This window comes from Aquarana catesbeiana, linkage group LG03 (genome assembly GCF_042186555.1).
Source record: "Aquarana catesbeiana isolate 2022-GZ linkage group LG03, ASM4218655v1, whole genome shotgun sequence".
In the NCBI taxonomy this organism is placed as follows: domain Eukaryota; kingdom Metazoa; phylum Chordata; class Amphibia; order Anura; family Ranidae; genus Aquarana; species Aquarana catesbeiana.
This window is the reverse complement of record NC_133326.1, coordinates 711,944,632-711,967,202: the sequence shown is the minus strand read 5'-3', so window position 1 is coordinate 711,967,202 and position 22,571 is coordinate 711,944,632. Positions and strand designations below refer to the sequence as shown.

Genomic DNA, 22,571 nt, shown 5'->3' with positions numbered 1-22,571 from the left:
GGGAGGACCCGTCATGGAAGGATCATGCAGAGTGCTGGTCTGGAGAGGGGCCTGGTGACTCGGTTGGAGGACGTATCCTGAAGTAGTCTTACTGCATAGTACTGCCGGGTTGGCTTAAAGGTTCAAGTACTGTGTCTGACATTCATCGCAAACCAATACATCCTGTGGCAGAGGATCGTATGGGTTTTATTTCAAACAAGTCTGTGGCAGAGACTTTTGTTCGTGCTACGTACTGGCTGCTAGGCAAGTGAGAGGCCTATCCAGGCAGGCAAAGACTGAATCCCACAAGGGGAGTGCATTCAATTACAAGTGCTCAATTGCAAAGAATGTTCTAAAGAATACTATGGAAAGGTATTTGAGCTTCCCTGCGGCTTTCTTTCTGCCTCTTTCCTGCTACTTCCTTTATTACTTGTTCAATAAAGCATTGGAAAATATACTCAAGTGTTTGGTGTCTACATCGTCCAGAGGTAAACTCAACGGAACCCTAGACCCGGTGCCGGTGAAACGGAGGTATCGAGAGTGAAGGTAACAGCCCACTTTAAACCAGCAGCTCCACCGAGAGTTAGTGCTACAGTTATATAGTCTTTTAATTTGTTGAAAACTTCACTCTTGTGTTGCATTAGGTAGGTGACTGTGTATCTTGAATAGTCGTCTATGAAAGTCACTATGTACCTGTTGCCTCCAGGTGTTGGTGGGTTTAGGGGACCACACACGTCACTGTGAACTAAGCCAAGTGGTCTTGATGCTCTCTTCTGACTGACTTTGGGAAGTGTTGCTCTTGTAGCTTTGGATCTAATGCAACATTCACACTTAACAGTAACTGGACAAGGGGATACTGTTAGATCCCTTGTCAGATTCCTCCTCTGTAGTTCCTGTATGCATTCTGGGTGTCTGTGACCTAGACGTCTGTGCCATATATGTATGCAGTCATTGTGCTTGTGTGTACATAGTCTCACCTTTTCCTTCACTGTGTCAAGGTGATATTGATGATCATCCAGCTTGGCACTTGCTATTGTCTGTTTGCCGTTTAGGATAGAACACTTGTCACCTTGGAATTTGAAAGTGAGTCCTCTGGCCATTAGACCTTCACAGATAAGAGTCCTCCTTCTAGATTAGGAACATAAAGCACATCTTTCACTGGTATGGCTAAATTGTGTCCTGCATCATCTGGGCATACAAGGGTTCCATGCCCATATCATTCTGCATGTATTTTGCTTCCATCTGCAAGATAAATAGTTTCTTTGTTGTTCAGATCAAGTTCTGTGAAGAAACTTTTATCACCCGTCATGTGACTGGTTGCCCCGGAATCGATGCACCAGCCTTGGCATTTATTGTTGCCTGTCGTTTTAAATGTGCATTCCAGTTTCCTTCCCATGGATCATTGATTGGGGTTTTGACCTTTTGTTTAGCATAAGAGGGACGCTGTCTCATTTGCTCTGCTTTCCATATAGTACAGTCTTTCTTTATGTGTCCCTGTTTGTGGCGTCTGTAACTTTAAAGTGGATGTAAACCCAATGTCATCCTTTCTAAACTACTGCCATAGGGGTTATCTATAAGGATATACATGTCTCCTGCATGTATCTTTACCTGTCAAATGTCTCCCCTCTATCTGTTATGAGACCCAAAAAACTGCAGATTCTGTGGGCGGGTCTGTTGTCTGGAGCTCGGTGGGTGGAGTCGTGATGTCAGTAGACTCCCCGCCCACCTCTACACTCCCCTTGTCAATATGCATTTTCTCCTGTGTATTTCTAACACTGAACTTCTGCTGTTATCTCTAACATCCAGTGAAAAGACAGGAAAGTAACCACATGACTTCAGCATGCCAAATCATGGTGAGGTGTGGAACAGCCAATCCTTGCAGAGCTGCTGAAGAAAGGAGTGGGGGAGGGAATTAAAAAATAATGCCTGTGTCTTAGGCTTGTGCACGAGATATGTAAATCACCTGTCACTCACAGCAAGGGGGAGGATTTGACAAAGTTTTTCTCTGTTTGTCAAGATTTATCTCACTGGACAATAAAAGAGGATTGCTCAGAGCTGGATTAACTGTTTGTGGCAAGACTGGGCTCAAATGATAGGAAATCTTATACTCTACATTATGACGTAAAAAAAAATAAAAAAAATTTGGGTTTACATCCACTTTTAGAGCAGTTCTGGTGTCGGTTTCTGTGGAGTCATGCACTAATTCCTTTCTTCTCTGATACTCATCTATGAGCCTGTTTTTTACAAATGTTAGCGTCAGATCTGTCTCAGGTCGTGTCTCCAGTGCATTGATTAGTGCGGTATATGTATGGGGCAAACTGCATAACAACATGGCTGCAGTGTGACTGTCTGTTATATTCTCCCCGATTGATCTGAGTTGCGCAATCACTTCAAGCATTGCGTTTATATGCTCCTGCATGTCCTGTTCTCTGCCAAGTCTTATTTTGTAAAGTTTCCACAGCAGAAACAGCTTGCTGTTTAAACTGGATCTTTCATGCAGTCTTTTTAGTATGTCCCACATGCCTTTCGCTGTGTCCTCATGGCGTATATGAATGAGCTGATCATCCTCCACTAGTAAGCTTATGGTGGCCCGTGCCTGTCTGTTTTTCTTGTCCCAGTCCTGATTATTATCCTGTGGCCTCTCTGTGGTAACCTCCTACAAGTCGTCTCTGGATAATAGCATTTCCACTTTGAACTTCCATAGCTGATAATTGTCATTGTTCAGCTTGGCCACTGAGAGTTTAAGCTCTGAGTTTCTGGCCATTCCCCCTCCCCTTATAGATTAACAGTCTTACTTGTCTATAGGAGATGTCACTGGAAAACTTCCTTATGTCGATCTCCGCATCAGCCACACTGTTTCCCATTCGAGGCTTTGTTCTGTCTGGGCTGCACCTGGTCATATGACTTTATCCGAACACTGGGCCCAGAACCTGTTGCAGAGTATGATTGCTGGGTGCGCCGGAGTACAACACTATGTATAGGAAATACAACACATCATAGAAAAATGCATAGCATATCATATCACTGAGCATTAGCGACATCTAGTGTCCTGTTTTTGAACTGCAGTCAATAGGCTAAGCTGAAAGTTGTTGTATCTCCAACAAAAGAGTCGGTGGAGACAAGGTTTGAGGTGTGTTCAGGGAGATGGAAGAAGAGGCAGTTGGAGACACGATCTGGGAGGTGGGCAGGTAGATGGATGAAGAGGCAGGTGGGGACATGGTCTGGGAGGTGGATGAAGAGGCAGGTGGAGATATGGTCTGGGAGGTCGGCGAACTGCTAGGTGGAGATACAATCTAGGAAGAGGGCTGGGAGATGAGTGAAGAGGCATGTGGAGATACGGTCTGGGAGATGGGCAGAGAGACAGGCAACAAGGTAAGTGGAGACATGGTCTGGGAGGTGGGTAGGGAGGTGGAGACACAGTCTGGGAGGTGGGTAGGGAAGGAAGCAGAGAGGCAGGTGGAGAAATGGTCTTAGATGGTGGGCAGTGAAGTGGGTGAAGAGGCAGGCGGGCACACGGTCTGGGTGGTGGGCAGAGGGGCAGGCGAAGAGGCAGGTGGAGACATTGTCTGGGAGGTGGGCAGGGAGGTGGACAAAGAGGCAGGTGGAGACAAGGTTTGAGATGTGTTCAGGGAGATGGAAGAAGAGGCAGGTGGAGACACAGTCTGGGAGGTGGGCAGGTAGATGGATGAAGAGGCAGGTGGGAACATGGTCTGGGAAGTGGATGAAGAGGCAGGTGGAGACACGGTCTGGGAGGTGGGCAGGGAGGTGAATGAAGAGGCAGTTGGAGACACAGTCTGGGTGGTGGATGAAGTGGTAGGTGGAGATACAATCTAGGAAGTGGGCAGGGAGATGAATGAAGAGGCATGTGGAGATACGGTCTGGGAGATGGGCAGAAAGACAGGCAAAAGGGTAAGTGGAGACATGGTCTGGGAGGTGGGTAGGAAGGTGAAGACACGGTCTGGGAGGTGGGTGGGGAAGTGGGTAGCGAGGCAGGTGGAGAAATGGTCTTAGATGGTGGGCAGCGAGGTGGATGAAGAGGCAGGTGGGGACACGGTCTGGGTGGTGGGCAGAGGGGCAGGCGAAGAGGCAGGTGGAGATATTGTCTGGGAGGTGGGCAGCAAGGTGGATGAAGAGGCAGGTGGGGACATGGTCTGGGTAGTGGGCAGAGGGGCAGGCAAAGAGGCAGGTGGAGACACGGTCTGGGAAGTGGGCAGGTAGATGGATGAAGAGGCAGGTGGGGACATGGTCTGGGAGGTGGATGAAGAGGCAGGTGGAGACACGGTCTGGGAGGTGGGCAGGGAGGTGGATGAAGAGGCAGTTGGAGATACGGTCTGGGATGTGGGCAGGGAGGTGGACGAAGAGGCACGTGAAGACATGGTCTGTTGGGAAGGTAGGGAGGTGGACAAAGAGGCAGGTGGAGACACGGCCTGGGAGAGGTGTACGAAGTGCCAGGGGGAGATACAATCTGGGAAGTGTCAGGGAGATAAACAAAGAGGCATGTGGAGATATTGTTATTGTCTAGGACAGTGGTTCTAAACTCCAGTCCTCAGGACCCACCAACAGGCCAGGTTTGCAAGATAGCTGAAATACATCACAGGTGATATCATTTGCTGCTAAGTGATTGCAGTATTCTGGTCTGCAACTCCCCAAGGTAATACTTAAAATCTGGCCTGTTGGTGGGTCCCGAGGACTGGAGTTGAGAACCACTGGTCTAGGAGATGGGCAGAGAGACAGGCAGAGGCAGGTGAAGACATGGTCTGGAAGGTGAACAAAAAGGCAGTTGGAGACACGGTCTGGGAGGTGGGTAGGGAGGTGGATGAAGAGGCAGATCTTTAAAAAAAAAAATTGCAATAATACATGTCCCCCAGGGCAGTACCCTGGCCCCCATACCCCTTTTATGGCCAATTACCTGCATATAAGCCTTCAAAATGGAAACTTTTGATTTTTCAAGTTCGGGTCCCATAGACTTTAATAGGGTTTGTGGTTTGGGTGGTCCAAACTTTTGCGATGTTGGAGAGTTCTGGTGCTAACCAAACCGGGGGGGGGGGTGTTCAGCCCATCTCTAGTCTTATCCAAAGATGCTAGGTGGCAGGGGCCACCTGTTTCCTAGCAAGCAATAGGGTGCATGTACCCTGGATGTTAGCACAGACATTAACATGTGTACAGCATAAAATACGGCCCAAAATACGATCATAAGCCTTCACCCACCCATCACAAATTCTGACTATATTTTACATAACACAGTGATTTCCTACAATTGTCAGCTCCATCTAACCCAATATAGTTAGAGCAGTGACGTCCTCCTACTGCCACAGTTCCATCTGAGGTTTCAATCATGCTGAGCCAGCCTGAAAGCATGAGGTTATTATTGCTATGTAGCAAGGTCCCAGGCCTCCTTCGGTTTAATGAGAACCTCCAGGGCCAGAGATAGCTAGCATCCTTCTGTATATGGTGGGTTGCATGGCATAGTGGGTGTAATGCAAGGTATATTGATTGGGCGCCAGACACTTCTTGAATGCAAAAGAGATTTTATTTCTCTTAACAGAACTTTGGGAGAGAGGGTTAGGGCCAGGACACCCTTAGGTAGTTGCAAGATTAATTGGCAGACTCCGAGACATCAACAGGACAGCCATGCAGGGAATGGCATCCAGCAAGACACCACATCTGCATGTATAGGAATGCTGTCTCCTATGGCAACAGTCTTTAACTGTTCTTAACACAAAGTGTAACAGTTCCTTTGCTTCCACTACAATCACTTCTCGTAGTTCTTCAGCCCAATTAGCTCCTAGTCTCTCACTAGACTAGATGATTCACTGCCACTGAATCCCTAGAGCTCCTCCAATTGTCATGGTAGTATCTTCCTCAAGCGTCACCCCCGCCTCTCTGCTGGGTCCTTAGCTTGGCACTCAAGATACTTCTCAAGCGTCACCCCACTGGCCTGCTCGGTCCCTGGCTTGACACACAAGGCTGCTCCGCAAGCATCAACTCTGCTGGCTGGGTCCCTGGCATGATACCGACTGAAGTTTCCTAATTCTTCACAGTCCCCGGTTGGTGAGAATGCTGCTCCGGTACTTGCTTCAGCTACTCACTGTGGTCCCTGGTAATAAGGTGGTTGGTCCCTTAGTGGTGACAGCTTCCCCTCTACCTTCGACCACGACAGGTTCTCCGGCCGGCAGAACCGTCACTTCTGGTTGGACTGCAAGCCGCAATCCCAACTCTGCGCTGCTCTCTTGCTTATGGATAGGCCCTCAGACAGCCTAGCAGCCAGATGTGCCTGGGATAGGCCCAAACTCTGGCCTAGCAGCCTGGGCAACACAACACACGTCCACCCAGACAGCCGTCCAGGTGGCACAGAACACCGATCACCTGACCCCACCCAAATATATAGGTTCTCCCAGCAGGCCAAGGGATTTAAGAAAACCCCTGCCCATTGGCTGAGATACCCCATATACCCATAATCTGACCTTGCATTGCCCTTCTCCTATCTAATGCCACCAGGTACCCGGCCACCTAGCGGCAAAAGAGAGAAGTACAGCAATTACAGACTTATGCCCTGTACACACGATAGGATTTTCCGATGGAAAATGTGTGATAGGACTTTGTTGTCGGAAATTCCGACCGTGTGTAGGCTCCATCACACATTTTCCATAGGAATTTCTGACACACAAAGTTTGAGAGCTTGCTATAAAATTTTCCGACAACAAAATCCGTTGTAGGAAATTCCGATCGTGTGTACACAAATTCGACGGACAAAGTTCCACGCATGCTCAGAATAAATTAAGAGATGAAAGCTATTGGCTACTGCCCCGTTTATATCCCCGACGTACGTGTTTTACGTCACCGCATTCAGAACGATTGGATTTTCCGACAACTTTGTGTGACCGTGTGTATGCAAGACAAGTTTGAGCCAACATCCGTCGGAAAAAATCCATGGATTTTGTTGTCGGAATGTCCGATCAATGTCCGACCATGTGTACAGGGCATTAGAGTGAAATCAATTGATCCTTAACTATTAGTCAAGGCAGTTATACCTGGCAGGTAACTTTAGAAGCAACCCTGCCTAAACACCAGGGTGCTACACTTAGAAAACCCACATTGCTGTACTTAGATAACCCACATTGCTCTGGGAATCCATTCCCTCGATATGTATTAATTGTAAAACAGAGTGTAGGTAAACTTAAAATCCACTAGTAGGTTTGGCTTCCAGCCTCACTGTATACAGTTTTCTTATGCAAATCATTTTTTGCGAATCTGTTGTAAAGTTTTCTTACCTGCAGAACCTACAAGGAACAGCACTTCCTGTTTCAAGCTGACAACGCTAAGCCACTGTCTTGCATTTAGCAGCAGTGTTGTCAGCCTGCCACCTGCTTTAGTTTGCCATCGAATTGTCTATCTGATAGACCTAGTAGGCAGCCCAAACTAAAGGAGCGTTTTCAGCCTGCAACAAGAGCTGTAACTGGCAGGATCTCCAGGTAGGAACATTTGCAAGAAGACAGTATACAGTGAGGCATGATGCATTTATGCACTTTACATTCAGTTTACATCAAAGTTACCTTTTACTGCATTCATGGTGCCATTGTCGTCTAATCCACAGCGGAAAATTCCCTGTATGGTCTCAGGAGTTCTAGAAATCATAGATAATTACTCAAAATGGCCACACCTAGTGTGAATTTAGGCCCTTTCAATAAAAAAAAAAAATTCATAACAGTGAAGAGGTCTCAAAACTTTTAATAAAGTTTCACGGTTCCTGAAGGAGGAGCAGCAACACAGAAATAGGGGGAGGGGTTGCCTTTACTGATTCAGAGCTTCCTGGATCCTCTTTTGAAAACTTTTTGCAAACTCCAAGAATTTATCTTTGACATCGGCCCTATTTCTGTTGCTTGCTTCAGTCTTTGCACTGCCACCTGGTCGATGGTGAACCAATTTGGCTTTTATCTCAGGGTTCCTCCCAAGGTCATCAAATTCTTGATGGAGCTTCAAAGTAGGCTTACTCTTTGGCACTTTGGTGATAGTACGTGGCCTTGTAGATCTGGGATCTTGCCATGCCGAATGTGGATCCTGGGGTTCAGTTTTGGTTACGCTATCCTGAGTCACCTTGATACCCTTCTGGACACAATTCATATCTGTGACACTTAACTGGTCCATAGGAAGTGTTAACTGCTCAGATGACATGTCATTTTGGAACTGGAGGACCATCTCAGCCATGCCAAGTTTGTGTTTTTGCGATTTTAGGACACACACAGGAGGATCAAGGCTGATTATATCAGTAATTCCAATGGCTGAGATGGAAGCTAGCGACAGGGACTGCTCTTTGCTTGAGGGTCTTACGGATCTCTTGAACTTTACAAATGTAGGGCGAATTTTCAAAAAAGATTTTGGTTTTAATGCTTCTTCTTTGCCTTCAGTTGGCAGATTGGGTTTCTGCACTGTGCGAGTATTCTCCTCCATTTCATGGTCACCAAGACATTCAATAAAATCCATAGGTTGTAGTTTTGATTCATACAGAATCCAAGCCTGTAGAAGTCTATGAAGAGACTCTGAGCTTCCAAGAAGTCCCTGAGAGAAATGTAGATTAGGCAGCACCACACCATTTTCTGTAGAAGTCAAGATTAAAGTGTCCTTTCTGTCATAAATTTCCAAGCTCTTAGGTCTTTCTTGTTCTTTGTTGTCCAGGGATTGTGGTTTTACTGCTACTACTTGGTCCTCAGTTAAAATTGGCAGATTGAGCTTGTGCCATGTGCTAGTATTCTCCTCCATTTCATGGTCACCAGGACATTCAACAAAATCCATAGGTGGTAGTTTTGATCCAGACAAAATCGGAACCAGTGGAGGGCAATTAAGAGACCCTGAGTTTCCAGGAAGTCCCTGAGAGAAATGTAGATTAGGCACCACCGCCACCTTTTCTGTAGAAGTTAAGTTTAAAGTGTCCTTTCCACTCTGCATTTCCAAGCTCTTAAGTCCTTCTTGTTCTTTGTTGTCCAGGGATTCTGGCTTTAAAGCTTCTACTTGGTTTTCAGTTACAATTGGCAGATTTGGCTTGTGCCTTGTGCAAGTATCCTCCTCCATTTCATGGTCACCAGGAGGTTCAGCAGAATCCATAGACGGTAGTCTTGATTCAGGCAACATCTGAATTGGTTGATGGTAATGAAGAGACTCTGAGGTTCCAAGATATTCCTGAGAAAAATGTAAACTAGGCAGCACAAGCGTCATCTCTAGAGGAGTTGAGATTAATGTGTGCTTTCCATTTTGAATTTCCAAGTCTTTATGTCCTTCATGTTCTTTGTTAGCTTCATCGAAGGAGAAACTGTTCCCATCGACCATTGTGTTGGCCACCTCTCTAACTAAACCTTTGGCTTTACTCTTGCAAGGGAGACTTTTCCAGAGTGCCAGAACCATCAAGACTGCAGTCAGGATGAGGAGAAGCCGGTTCTCCTCAATGTAGTCCTTTAAGCAATATAATAAGCAGCTCTCCATTCTCAGCAGGCTGTAAAGTAAAAAGGAGCATTTAATAAAAGTGTAACATTCTAATACCGGGAAAACATAAATAAAGTGGGCGCTCGTCTTCCAACATACTGTGTAATTACCATGTCTCACAACCTCAATTTTTACCATTTGCGTGTTCCGCGACTCCAGAAAACATAAAACACACTATACAATATCAATATCATGTGACTTTGCATCAAAATACATTTTTTGAACATATATATATATATATATATATATATATATATATATATATATATATATATATATATATCATGTGCAAAAAACAAGGGTAAAAATAACAAAAAAAGAGAAAAAAAGTCCTTTGTGCTATTTTAAATGCAAAGTTCAATGTCACTGCCTTTGTTGCATTCCATCCCATCCACCGTGCTTCACCATAGATGCAAAAAAAAATGTAGTGCTCCACCACCAGTGATGCTAATATTACACTCACCAAAACCATAAGGCCCCTGGGCCAAACACGCCTTTAGTAATTGACCCAATCAGATGAAGATTTCAGAACCATTTTCCTTCCTCTATAAAACCGTGCTCTCCCATCAGAGGATAAGTAAGTACCGTTCACCAAAAAGGGAAATGACAGGGTAATATGCAACACCGTTTTATTAAAAATGAACTCATTAAAAATTTGTCTAAGAGAAGCGTAGGTCGGATTACCTGGAGGTGTTCCGGGGGTTTTATATACGAAAAAGGCTGATCAAACTGGTGCCGGTTTGGGCACATGATTGTGTAAGCGCAATATTTGTGGGATGAATTTTTAATGAGTTAATTTTTAATAAAACGGTCCAGGGTCTCCCATCCCACCGATGATGTCATCCTATCAGCAAAGCAGGGGGCGAGAGGAACTGCAGATCTGGATCATATTAACATAGAGTCGGGAGAGGAAACATAGGCATGGTCGCATAGCGGGAGGTGAACGGCAACCGCGGTCTGTATACATGCTATCTGTGTATGGCCCGGTCATTAACAGGCCATGGACTGGTACCAGTTCACGGCCCAGGGGTTGGGGACCCCTGCATTAGCCAGCTCTTGTTAGGACATGCGGCCCACCAGGCAAATGTCTGGTGTGCCCTATGGTACCACTCGAGGGACCCCTCGGCATCAGCTACCTCCGCTGAGATGTGTGAACCCCATCATTGGAATGACCGGCAAGAACAAAGATGACAATGTGGCCTCAAACCACCAACATGGCGGCTTAAGCAGAACTACCCCACACACCAAGCATGGGAATAGGGCTAGGGACTCTACGGCAAAGTTAGAGAAATGCTCCAGAACACCTGGCAGAGATAAAGGAAGCACAGAGACGATTTACCCCCTGGTGGACCATATGCACAGTGGCAGATCTCTCTAGAGTAATACAAGAAAGGCATCTGACTGTGCCATGCTGGTAACCATAAGTACCACTGAACTGAATGCCCCCATTGCCTAATCACCCTGCATACAGCTGTTGCAAGGTTTTTGCCCATCATCAGTGCAGTGTATGGAAACCATGGCTTCTATGGGGTAGGACTTGGGAGCCACTGAGACAATATAAGTTTAGGTATTGTAATATTTAGATAGTTACATTGGTACAGCTTGGAACAATGTAAACAGTGCTGGGACAAGGTCATCTAGTGCCCAGGGCAAAGGCCCTTTACATCAGGTGTCCCCAATAGAGTCCCCCTTTTATATCAGGTGTCCCCAATAGGGTCGCCCTTTAGATCAGGTGTCCCCAGTAGAGTCCCCCTTTAGATCAGGTGTCCTCAATAGAGTCCCCCTTTACACCAAGTGTTCCCATGCTCCCGAGTTGTTGCCCCCCCCCCCCCCGTACTGGGAGATCAGTATTCACAGCTTCTCCTTCCTCTCTCCGGTCATGTGACAAGTCACATAACAGAGAGGGAGAGGAAGAGGGACACAGTCCACCCTCTTTCCTCAGCAGTACAGTGCTGAGACTGAGGACAGTCCTGCCTCAGCGCTGGCTCTATTCAACCACATGCAGGTGTCAGGGCTGGGCTCAGCCCTTTCTTCTCTGAGCTGGCCGCTCAGCTGTCGGCTAATTGCCAGCTCCTATCTCTCCACAGTTATTCAGCTGTTGATGATATCCTGCTCGTCAGTCCTGCCTACTTAAGCCGCGCAGTCCAGTGGAGCTCTGCCTTCGCCTTGGTCAACATCACAGAAACTATCTCCTGCGATCCTGTTCAAGACTTGCTTTGCTGACATCCCTTTTGGCTCCAGATCCTGCTTGCTGTTCCACTACATTGATCCCTGACTTCTGGCTTGGCTGACTATCTGGTCTGGTTACTGAACTTTGGTTATGTTTTGACTATGTTTGTTCTTTTTACTGTTATTATTAAACAAGTGTGATTTGACTGTACTTCTGTCTCGGCTTGATTTCATGGTTTCTGACAGCAGGCTGGAGGAAAAAGAAAGCTGAATCCTCTCTCCAGCAGCAGCTATCGGCCATTGCTCCTTCTGACAGGTGTGACACTGATGTAACTCCTGTCAGTAAGAAGCAGGAAGAGCGGCTAACTCAGCAGCACCAAAACACAGCGCCCAGGGCAGGTGCCTGCTCACCCCCCCCCCCCCCATTCCTGGCCCTGAATGTAAGTATGTATGTGCCATACCTGTGGGATCCCTGTGGAGGGTGGAAATCATCATAGTAGGCACCACTACAACACTGCTTCTCAAGTGATCTCCACTAGCTTCTATATCCATTGCTGAGCAGCTGCCCTGGCGCTTACTGAACATAGAAGGCCACTCACTCGTGGGTGCCATTAAGAGAACATTACATTTCTCAATGAATGCAAAGTATTCTATGACTGGATGAGGCAGAGCAGGGCTGTGTTTTGGCCTAGGCCGACTAGGCCTAGGCCTAGGGCGGCACTTTGCGGGGGGCGGCAAAAAGGGCCGCCCCCCCCGCATGAGAGAAAGCCCCCCCACCCGTCTTGCTGATTCCCGGCTCCCGCTGCCACCTCCCGCACACATGCAGCGCACGGCGGCCGGCTTTCTGTAGCGGCGCCGTGGTGTATGGGCGTGCTTGTCAGAGTAGGGGGGCGTGAGATACACGCCTCCACCCTCTGACAAGCACGCCCATACACCACGGTGCCGCTACAAAAAGCCGGCCGCCGTGCGCTGCATGTATGCGGGAGGCGGCAGCGGGAGCCGGGAATCAGCAAGACTTGTGGGGGGGGCTTCCTCTCATGCGGGGGGGCGCCGTGTGTCAATCGCGCCCACATAACCAACAGGTGACAGGTGGAGCCTTAAGCTCCGCCTACCCTCCCCTGCACTGCTTTGCTGCAGTGAATCTTCTCCTCGGCCCTGGGGCTGTGAGGTCAGGAGAGAGAGGAGCACGAGGGAAACCCCCAGGACAGCAGGTACAATGATTTTAAAAAGTATATCAGTGTTATGGGCACTGGCAGCATTTGATGGGCACAGTGGCAGAATTTGATGGGCACAGTGGCAGAATTTGATGGGCACAGTGGCTGCATTTGATGGCGCGGTGGCTGCGTTTGATGGCGCGGTGGCTGCGTTTGATGGCGCGGTGGCTGCGTTTGATTGGCACGGTGGCTGCGTTTGAGGGCACGGTGGCTGCGTTTGATGGGCACAGTGGCTGCGTTTGATGGGCACAGTGGCTGCGTTTGATGGGCACAGTGGCTGCGTTTGATGGGCACAGTGGCTGCGTTTGAGGGCACAGTGGCTGCGTTTGAGGGCACAGTGGCTGCGTTTGAGGGCACAGTGGCTGCAATTGATGGGGCACAGTGATGCAATTGATGGGCACAGTGGCTGCGTTTGATGGGCACAGTAGCTGCATTTGATAGCACAGTGGCAGCATTTGATGGGCACAGTGGCTGCGTTTTGATAGCACAGTGGCTGCGTTTTGATAGCACAGTGGCTGCGTTTGATAGCACAGTGGCTGCGTTTTGATGGGCACAGTGGCTGCGTTTTGATAGCACAGTGGCTGCGTTTTGATAGCACAGTGGCTGCGTTTGATAGCACAGTGGCTGCGTTTGATAGGCACAGTGGCTGCATTTGATGGGCACAGTGACTGCGTTTGATGGGTACAGTGAGACCCCCCCCCGTGATAGCATTAAAACTCAGCAGCTAAAAATACTGTAGCTACTGACTTTTAATATTAGGACACTTACCTGTCCAGGGATCCAGCGATGTCCACACCTCAGCCGATTTTCGGATTGGCTCTCGTTTTTTGCCACTATCATTCATGGTAAGGGAAACCGACCGGTTCCCTACTGCACATGTGCGAAGCGCGTTGCACTTTCTGAATGGCCCAGTGGAGGAAGGAGGAGGGGGGGCAAACTTCAGAGGGGACAGCGCAGTTTTCCAGAAGTGGGGAAGGGTACCTGTCAGAAACAGGTACCCGTTCCCCCCTGAAAGGTGTCAAATGAGCCTAAAGAGGAAGGGGTGTTGTTTACAGATGATAAGGTGGGTCTTAAACAGGAAGGGGTGTGGCCTCGGCAGGATGGGGTGGGTCGTATTTAAATTAGGGGGGTGCATGCGTTTAGTCAGGCCTAGGGCAGCACAAAACCTAAATACACCACTGAGGCAGAGATCATGACATCACCTCCCAGCCGCCACACCTTGTTCTTTCAATGGTGCTTACGCACAGCAAGCGGCCTCCTGTGTTTGCAGTTCAGTTGAGCGGCTTGGGATCTGGAAGCGAGCAGCAATCACCGGAGCAACAGTGATTTCCAGCTTCCAGGGGATACCACAGATATGGCAAATACATACATATATTGGACGAAGCCAGATCAATGCGAATTATGTCAAAATTACCATACCTAAACTTTACTTTGAACAAAAGAAATACAAAAATAAAAAAACATTCTATGGGGCTGTGGGGATGGTATATATATATATATATATATATATATATATATATATATATATATATATATATAGTATCTCACAAAAGTGAGTACACCCCTCACATTTTTGTAAATATTTTATTATATCCTTTCATGTGACAACACTGAAGAAATGACACTTGTCTACAATGTAAAGTAGTGAGTGTACAACTTGTATAACAGTGTAAATTTGCTGTCCCCTCAAAATAACTCAAAACACGGCCATTAATGTCTGAACCGCTGGCAACAAAAGTGAGTACACCATATATATACACACACACACACACACACAAATATATAAATAATTAAACTGCCGCCTCCTAATTCTTTTTTCCGGCTGTTTTATTTTTGCAGGGGGACTTTGCATTAAAACACTGTGCCGCAACCTCAGGTCAAGCATTGGGGTTGTGGTGCAGTCCCCATTGACTTCAACGGGTGAGTTGGACGGGGGCCGCCGCCTGTCAGACTCAGGGTACCGAGTTAAAAAACAAAAACTAAGCATTGCAGCTTTACATACTCACAGGATCAGCTGCCATATTGGTTTGGAGGAGACCAATCAAGGGGTGGTAAGAACGTGGGTCATCACACCTGAATGGGCTGTTTCTGGTTACATTTCTGCCTGGCAGATGCGACAGGTGGTAAAATGTTTGCCTTGCTATAATGAGTACTAACGTGGCCACTGGCCATGTTGATTTGTGGCTTGGTGTCTAGGGGGAAACCATAAAACCACACTGCCCCTCAATTGCCCCAAGTAAACAAGGTCTGATAGAGCAGGCCTTCCCCATCCCCCCTCCTCACAGCATCATCCAGGACCCCACAACTGTCACAGGAGGTCTGTTCACTCCCCTCTCACCTACCTGACCTTGCGCTGACCACTCCTATCCACCTCCCCCAGGTCTGGAGAGTACAGGGGCCCCCAGTGGACATGCACCGAGGCCACACAGGCTGCCAGGGCAAGGGAGACCAGTGTGAATGTGCAGGGACTCCAGTGGTGGTTGGTTGCCAGGTAAGGTTGCCATATCATCCCTTTAATCCAGGACACACATTAATTACACGGGTTCTGTGGCTGATTAACCACTTCAATACCAGGCACTTAGACACCTTCCCGCCCAGGCCAATTTTCAGCTTTCACCGCTGTCACAATTTGAATGACAATTACGCGGTCATGCTACACTGTACCCAAACAAATTTTGTATTATTTTGTTCCCACAAAGAGCTTTCTTTTGGTAGTATTTCATCACCTCTGCGGTTTTTATTTTTTGCGCAACAAATAAAAAAAGACCGGAAATTTTGAAAAAAAACTAGTTTTTCTTTATTTCTGTTAAAATTTTTTGTAAATAAGTATGTTTTCTTCTTCAATGACGGGCACTGATACGGCGGCACTGATGGGCACCGATGAGGTGGCACCAATGAGGTGGCACTGATGAGGTGGCACTGATGGGCACTGATGATGGGCACTGATAGGCGGCACTGATGGGCACTGATAGGTGGCACTGATGGGCACTGATAGGTGGCACTGGTATGCGGCACTGATGGGCACTCATAGATGGCACCGATGGGCACTCGTAGGTGGCATTGATGGGCACTCGTAGGTGGCATTGATGGGTACTTATGGGTGGCACTGATAGTTGGCACAGATGTGCACGGATGGGCACTGATAGGTGGGCACTGATAGGCACGGATGGGCACTGACAGGTGGCACGAATGGACACTGATGAGTGGCACTGATGACACTGATTGTTTGCACTGATGCCCCTAAGGGTGGCATTGCTGGGCATCACTGCAACATAATGATGCCAATCAGTGCCCATTTGTGGGCACTGATTGGCACAGATTGGGCACTGACTGGGCACACTGGGCACATGTGGATGGCCATGGGGTACATACCTGGCCATCCACATGTTGCCCCTTCCCTGGTGGTCCTAGTGGCGATCCCTGGTGGTCCAGTGTGGTGATCTGAGGGGGGACTGCGCTGATAAACAATCAGCACAGACCCCCTGCCAGGAGAGCCGCCGATCGGCTCTCCTCTACTCGCGTCTATCAGACGCGAGTGAGGAAGAGCCGATCAACGGCTCTTCCTATTGACATCGTGATCAGCCGTGATTGGACACGGCTGATCACGTGGTAAAGAGCCTCCGCCGGAGGCTCTTTACCAAGATCAGTGTAGCGGTGTGTCAGACTGACACACCGATCGCCGCGATGCGCGCCCCTGCGGGCGCGTGGCGGCATGTTATCCTGCTGGACGTCATGTGATGCCCAGTCAGGATAACTGAACCACCGCCCGGCCGTCATCTGCTATGGGCCGGGCGGGAAGTGGTTAAGGTGGTAATTAAACTCACTTGGTGCCTTATCTGCATTAAATCAGCCTCAGAACCCGTGTAATTAATATGTTTCCTGGATTAAAGGGATGATGTAGCAAACCTATTGCCAGGGTGACAGGGTAGGGGGTGGTAGCTTGCCAGGGGGATGGGTAGTTGCATGCCAGGGTGAGGGGGTGGTTGGTTGACAGGGTGATGGGTGGTTGCATGCCAGGGTGAGGGGTGGTTGGCTGCCAGGATGAGGGGTGGTTGGTTGTCAGGGTGACAGGGAGGGTGGTTGCCAGGGTGAGGGGGTGGTTGGTTGCCAGGTTGAGGGGGAGGTTGGTTGCCAGGGTGAGGGGTAGTTGAATGCCAGGGTGAGGGCATAGTTGGTTGCCAGGGTGAGTGGGGGGATGGTTGGTTGCCAGGGTGAGGGGGTTGCCAGGGTGAGGGGGTGGTTGGTTTCCAGGGTGACAGGGAGGTTGGTTGCCAGGGTGAGGGGTGGTTGGTTGCCAGGATGATGGGGATGTTGGTTGCCATGGTGACAGGTATGCATACTTGCCAATAGTCCCGAATTTCCCGGGACATGCACGAATTCGGGAGCCTCGTCCCGATTTTTTTATTTCCCGGGATTTGTCCCGAATTTCCTTGCTTGTCCCAGAGGATCATAATTTTTTTAAAGGCAATAAAAGGGTTAATCAGCATCACCGCAGCTTCGGTATCCTCCCCCTTGCCTCATTTTGTCCTCCTTGTCCTCTATTGGACAAGGAGGACACCTGCTCCTTCTGCCTGCCTTGATTTGCCAAGTATGGCAAGCAGGGGCGTGGCTACTTCGCAGTCGGAGCACATGGATGGATGGGGGAGGAGGTGCGCACCGCTGTGTCACGCTGACTGCTGCTGTGTCAGTGCCAGGACTCTCACTCGGAGGAGGAAGAAGTTTGCCTCCTCCTGTTTACACAGCACCAAGGAGGAGAACGTGAAAGGTTGGGGGGAGCCCGAGGCCGGGACCACCAGGGAACAGTCGGCACCACGTGGGGGGAGCTAGTGTGTCACTCGGTAAGTCAAAGTGCTCCCAGCTTCTGTTTGAGGGGGGAAAAGAAAAATTCTCCCTCCCCTCCGCTGCAATGTCTGATGTAAGGGGGGACTCCTCTGCAATGTCTGATGTAAGGGGGGACTCCTCTGCAATGTCTGATGTAAGGGGGGACTCCTCTGCAATGTCTGATGTAAGGGGGGACTCCGCTGCAATGTCTGATGTAAGGGGGGACTCCTCTGCAATGTCTGATGTAAGGGGGGACTCTGCTGCAATGTCTGATGTAAGGGGGGACTCTGCTGCAATGTCTGATGTAAGGGGGGACTCCTCTGCAATGTCTGATGTAAGGGGGGACTCTGCTGCAATGTCTGATGTAAGGGGGGACTCCTCTGCAATGTCTGATGTAAGGGGGGACTCCTCTGCAATGTCTGATGTAAGGGGGGACTCTGCTGCAATGTCTGATGTAAGGGGGGACTCCTCTGCAATGTCTGATGTAAGGGGGGACTCTGCTGCAATGTCTGATGTAAGGGGGGACTCCTCTGCAATGTCTGATGTAAGGGGGGACTCCGCTGCAATGTCTGATGTAAGGGGGGACTCTGCTGCAATGTCTGATGTAAGGGGGGACTCCGCTGGCAATGTCTGATGTAAGGGAGGACTCTGCTGCAATGTCTGATGTAAGGGGGGACTCCGCTGGCAATGCCTGATGGCATCTGGTGGCTAGTGACACACTCAGGGCTCCCACTGATTCTGCATTATGGTGAGTTAAATGATTTCATTTTATATTACAATGTAATAATAGAAATAATGCACTTCAATCATCCTGACACCATAACAACCATGGTGCCGGGATGATTGAAGTGCTAACACCAGGTGTTTGGAGTATCTTTATCTGCTGATTGTTAAACTTTCTAGAATACACATATTTTTATTGTGTAGGATCTGGGGCTGCTGTCCCGTCATTTCCCTCTCCATCCCTCATTCATCTCAGACTCTAACCACACCCTATTGAGCCACGTCCATTTAAACCACGCACACTATTTCGCGTAAACCACACCCATCTTTGCCGCGGCGCGCTTTGCGCGCCGCACTTCTATTTTTTTTATAGACCACGCCTACATGTGAATGCCCTGCCCCCTAATTATTGTACGGCTCCGCCTACAGCCAAAAAAGTGTCCCACATTTTTTTTTTGCAATGTTGGCAACTATGCCTATAGTACATCACCTTCTCTGATTACCTCTACATAGAGGCACTAGGAAAGGCCTGCTGAATGTGGATGTGTGGTGGTGAGAGGGGGGATGGGCCCCTCAGCACACATCATAATACACATCTTATCATTCCATATAATATCATATAGAGACATAGACCCCTCCCCCTCTGTACCTGGGCGGAGTCATTATGGAGGATCTTCTCACTTTTCCCGGAAACGTCCAAACAAATCCCAACCAATGAGATCGTTCCAAAAACCGGTCTCCTCAACTGCGCATGCGTTGGATTCACAGCCTCCTAATACGCATGCGTCAGATTCCAGGATTCAAGCCCGACGCATGCGCAGTACGATCGCAGCAAAACCGGCCCCCAGTGCGCATGCGTCGAATTCCCGCCCGACGCATGCGCAGTACAATCGCGAAAAAAGCGGCCCCCAGTACGCATGCGTGGCATTCCCGCCCGACGCATGCGCAGTACGATCGCGGCAAAACCGGCCCCCAGTGCGCATGCGTCGGATTCCCGCCCGACGCATGCGCAGTACGATCGCGGCAAAACCAGCCCCAGTACGCATGCGTCGGATTGCCGGCCGACGCATGCGCAGTACGATCGCGGCAAAATCGGCCCCCAGTGCGCATGCGTGGGATTCCCGCCCGACGCATGCGCTTTAGAATCGCTCGAAATCCTGCCACTAGTACGCATGCTTTGGATCCCCTGCCGACGCATGCGCATTAGAGTCCCGGGAATGGTGCATAGTTCAATCCTTCTGTCATCTTTATAATTCGCTGTAAGTTCTGTATTTTATCTCTCAGTAAACACAGTGCGGACTCTGCGGCAATCACATTACTCAGCGCCTTCATGTTTCAACCTTAGGGAGAGCAGGAGAAGATCGGATGATAACTGCTAAAAAATCGGAGATTCCGCCCCCCCCCCTAAATTGCCATGTTGGTATCTTCCTTCTCTTCAGCGGTCACACAGTTCACTGCGCCCTCTTGTGGTGGCTCCGATCCTTACACCCCCTGTGTACATTCACATCTATGTGATGGCTGTGTGTGTATTCCTAGGTAGTGACAGGACACACAGGAAAGGTGATCACAGGGTGGGGGAGGGGCTCACATTCATCATTATACTAATAAGAAGAGGGATGTGGAGTGTAGATACTACAGCAGGGACTTTTGGTGAGCGGTGAGAAGATCTCTCTTATTTTATATGACAAAGCGAGTTTGTATCAGTTTTTACTATTTCACACTTTCACACTGCAGCGGCGCTTTGCCGGCGGGTTTGCAGCTCTGCCCCATTGTTTTCAATGGGAAGGGGCACTTTAGGAGCGGTGAATACATCACTCCTATAGTGCGGCAAAGATGCGGCTTGCAGGACTTTTTTGACCGCCCTGCAATCGCTCCGCTCCAGTGTGAGAGTCCTCGGGACTTTCACATTGGAGTGAATTGAGCGGCTCTTTCAGGGCGCTATTCTTAGCACTATAACGCCTGCAAAGCGCCTCAGTGTGAAAGTAGCCCAAGGCCCCTTTCACACTGGGGCGGTGGGGGCGTCGGCGGTAAAACACCGCTATGTTTAGGGACGCTTTGTCGCCAATTTCGCGCCGCTATTCGGCTGCTAGCGGGGTGCTTTTACCCCCCCTGCTACCGGCCGAGAAAGGTTTAAAACCACCGTAAAGCGCTGCTGCAGCAGTGGTATATCCGCGCTGCCCCATTGATTTCAATGGCCAGGAGCGGTGTATACACCTCTCCTTCACCGCTCCAAAGATGCTGCTAGCAGGACTTTTTTAGCGTCCTGCCAGCGCACCCCTCCAGTGTGAAAGCCCTCGGGGCCTTCACATTGGAGACACAGCAGCGGCTCTTTCAGGGCGCTTTGCAGGCACTATTTTTAGCACTGTAGCGCCTGCAAAGCGCCCCAGTGTGAAAGGGGTCTTATAAAGGTTTTATGAACTTGTCACACAATGCTTGTGTGTTTTTCTCTTTCTTTCTGATGTGGACAGGCACCATATCATATCACCTGAGAGCAGAAAGATGAATGGACTACAGGAGCGCTCATCATCACCCTCACAGCTGTTTGAGAACTACAAGCCATCAACTGCAATGGCTGACAGCACTTGTAGTCTGATTATTCACAGAAAACGGAATGAATGACCCCCCCCCCGTGTGGGTGGAACCCCACATGGCTGAGATGTTTTAAAAATTGTGACAGCGAGTGTGGGGAGAATAGTCAGCTGTCACAGAGCGGGAAGTGTTGGCAGCGGGAGGTGGGTACATAAGAACATGTTACACCCTCAATATGTATCATGCTTCTAAAGGTGACCTTATCCTTTAATATATAGAAAACCACTATATGTTTATGTTTTGCACTATTAAATGTGTATGAAAAAAGGACCTCACCACCTCCAAGGTCAGGATCTCTTATTGTGGGGGGTCATTGCAGTTGGCCTATACAGCAGGCCCCCATGTGTCATTTTATTGGATGTCTTATTTATTATCCACTCACCGGCTGCAATACGTAATTATACGTTGCGGCTTTGAAGTGGTTTACCAAGGTTATGGTTGGTATATAGCAGCTATAACCCTGGTATTTTTTTTTTTCAGTTGGCGATTGTTTAAATAAAAGTGATCCAAGCAGCTGATTAGCTGCCGGATCGCTTTTAGATGCAGTATGGGGGGGCCGCCCTCATCGGAGCGATCTCTCAGCACCAACACAGAGCCCATCCACATGAGTACCACCCGTGGAAGGGGGGGGTGTTGGAGTGGTTTGTTTGACGCCCCCCCCGGCTGGGGTACCAGCCACCACCAGTATAGACCCCAGATTTCTCCATAAAGAGGACCTGTCATCCCTTTTTTCTATTACTAGGGATGTTTACATTCCTTCTAATGGGAATAAAAGTGATCCAAAAAAAAAGGTACAGTGTAATATTTAAAAAAAATGAATGCGCTTCATACAGAGTACAGTTTCAGGTAGCATTCTATATAGAGTGCAGAGTTCAGGGGTGCACTACATACAAAGTTCAGGGATGTGCAGTGTACAGAGTGCAGGGTTGAGGAGTGCGCTATATACAAAGTATGGAGGGTTCCGCTTCCGTTCACATCGCACTTTCACTCCTCCTCGGCTCCACTCCCATCCCCCAACTCTGCACACATCTCTCTCCACAGTCCCCCCCCCCCCAAATCTTCATCATATCTCATCTACCCAGCTCTAGTATCTCCCAGCAGTGTAGGTGGCCTCTCTTTGTCACTTGCAGGTCACAGGATCTGTGCACCCGGGGGAATCACAGTGCAGCTTACCACGTGATGCCCCACCCCCACATTGCACCCACATCCCCCTTGCCATGACTGCAGGGCAGGCAGAGATCTGTGAGAGCTGCTGAGAGGAAAGTTGTCCTTGTAATCACAGAACACAGCAGGCTTCTGTGTGTACAAGTGACAGCGGTAAGCTGGGAGGGGAAGGCAAGAGCCGGAGGTGGTGCATGTTCTGGGTATAAAAAAAAAAAAAAAAAAAACCTGCGTGCAAGGGCCACATGAAATGGCCGGGGGGGGGGGGGGGGGGGCTGGATTTGGCCCGTGGGCCTTGTGTTTGACACATGTGGCTTCAAGTGACCCTAAGGCTACTTGCACACTGAGGCGCTTTGCAGGGGCTATAGCGCTAAATATAGCGCCTGCAAAGCGCCCTGAAAGAGCCTCTCCTCTCACTCTGGTGTGAAAGCCCCGAGGACG

The 22,571-nt window shown here is 49.0% G+C and overlaps 1 protein-coding gene across 1 annotated transcript; it reads right to left on the bottom strand.

Annotated features, from left to right (window-relative positions):
* Positions 1-7,230: 7,230 nt before the first annotated feature.
* Positions 7,231-19,223, bottom strand: LOC141133654 (uncharacterized). Its single transcript, XM_073623150.1, has 2 exons — positions 19,030-19,223; positions 7,231-9,463 (listed from the first exon to the last, which is right to left on the bottom strand). The coding sequence occupies exons 1-2, from the start codon at positions 19,041-19,043 to the stop codon at positions 7,771-7,773; spliced, it is 1,707 nt and encodes a 568-aa protein (XP_073479251.1). The 5' UTR covers positions 19,044-19,223; the 3' UTR covers positions 7,231-7,770.
* Positions 19,224-22,571: the final 3,348 nt, after the last annotated feature.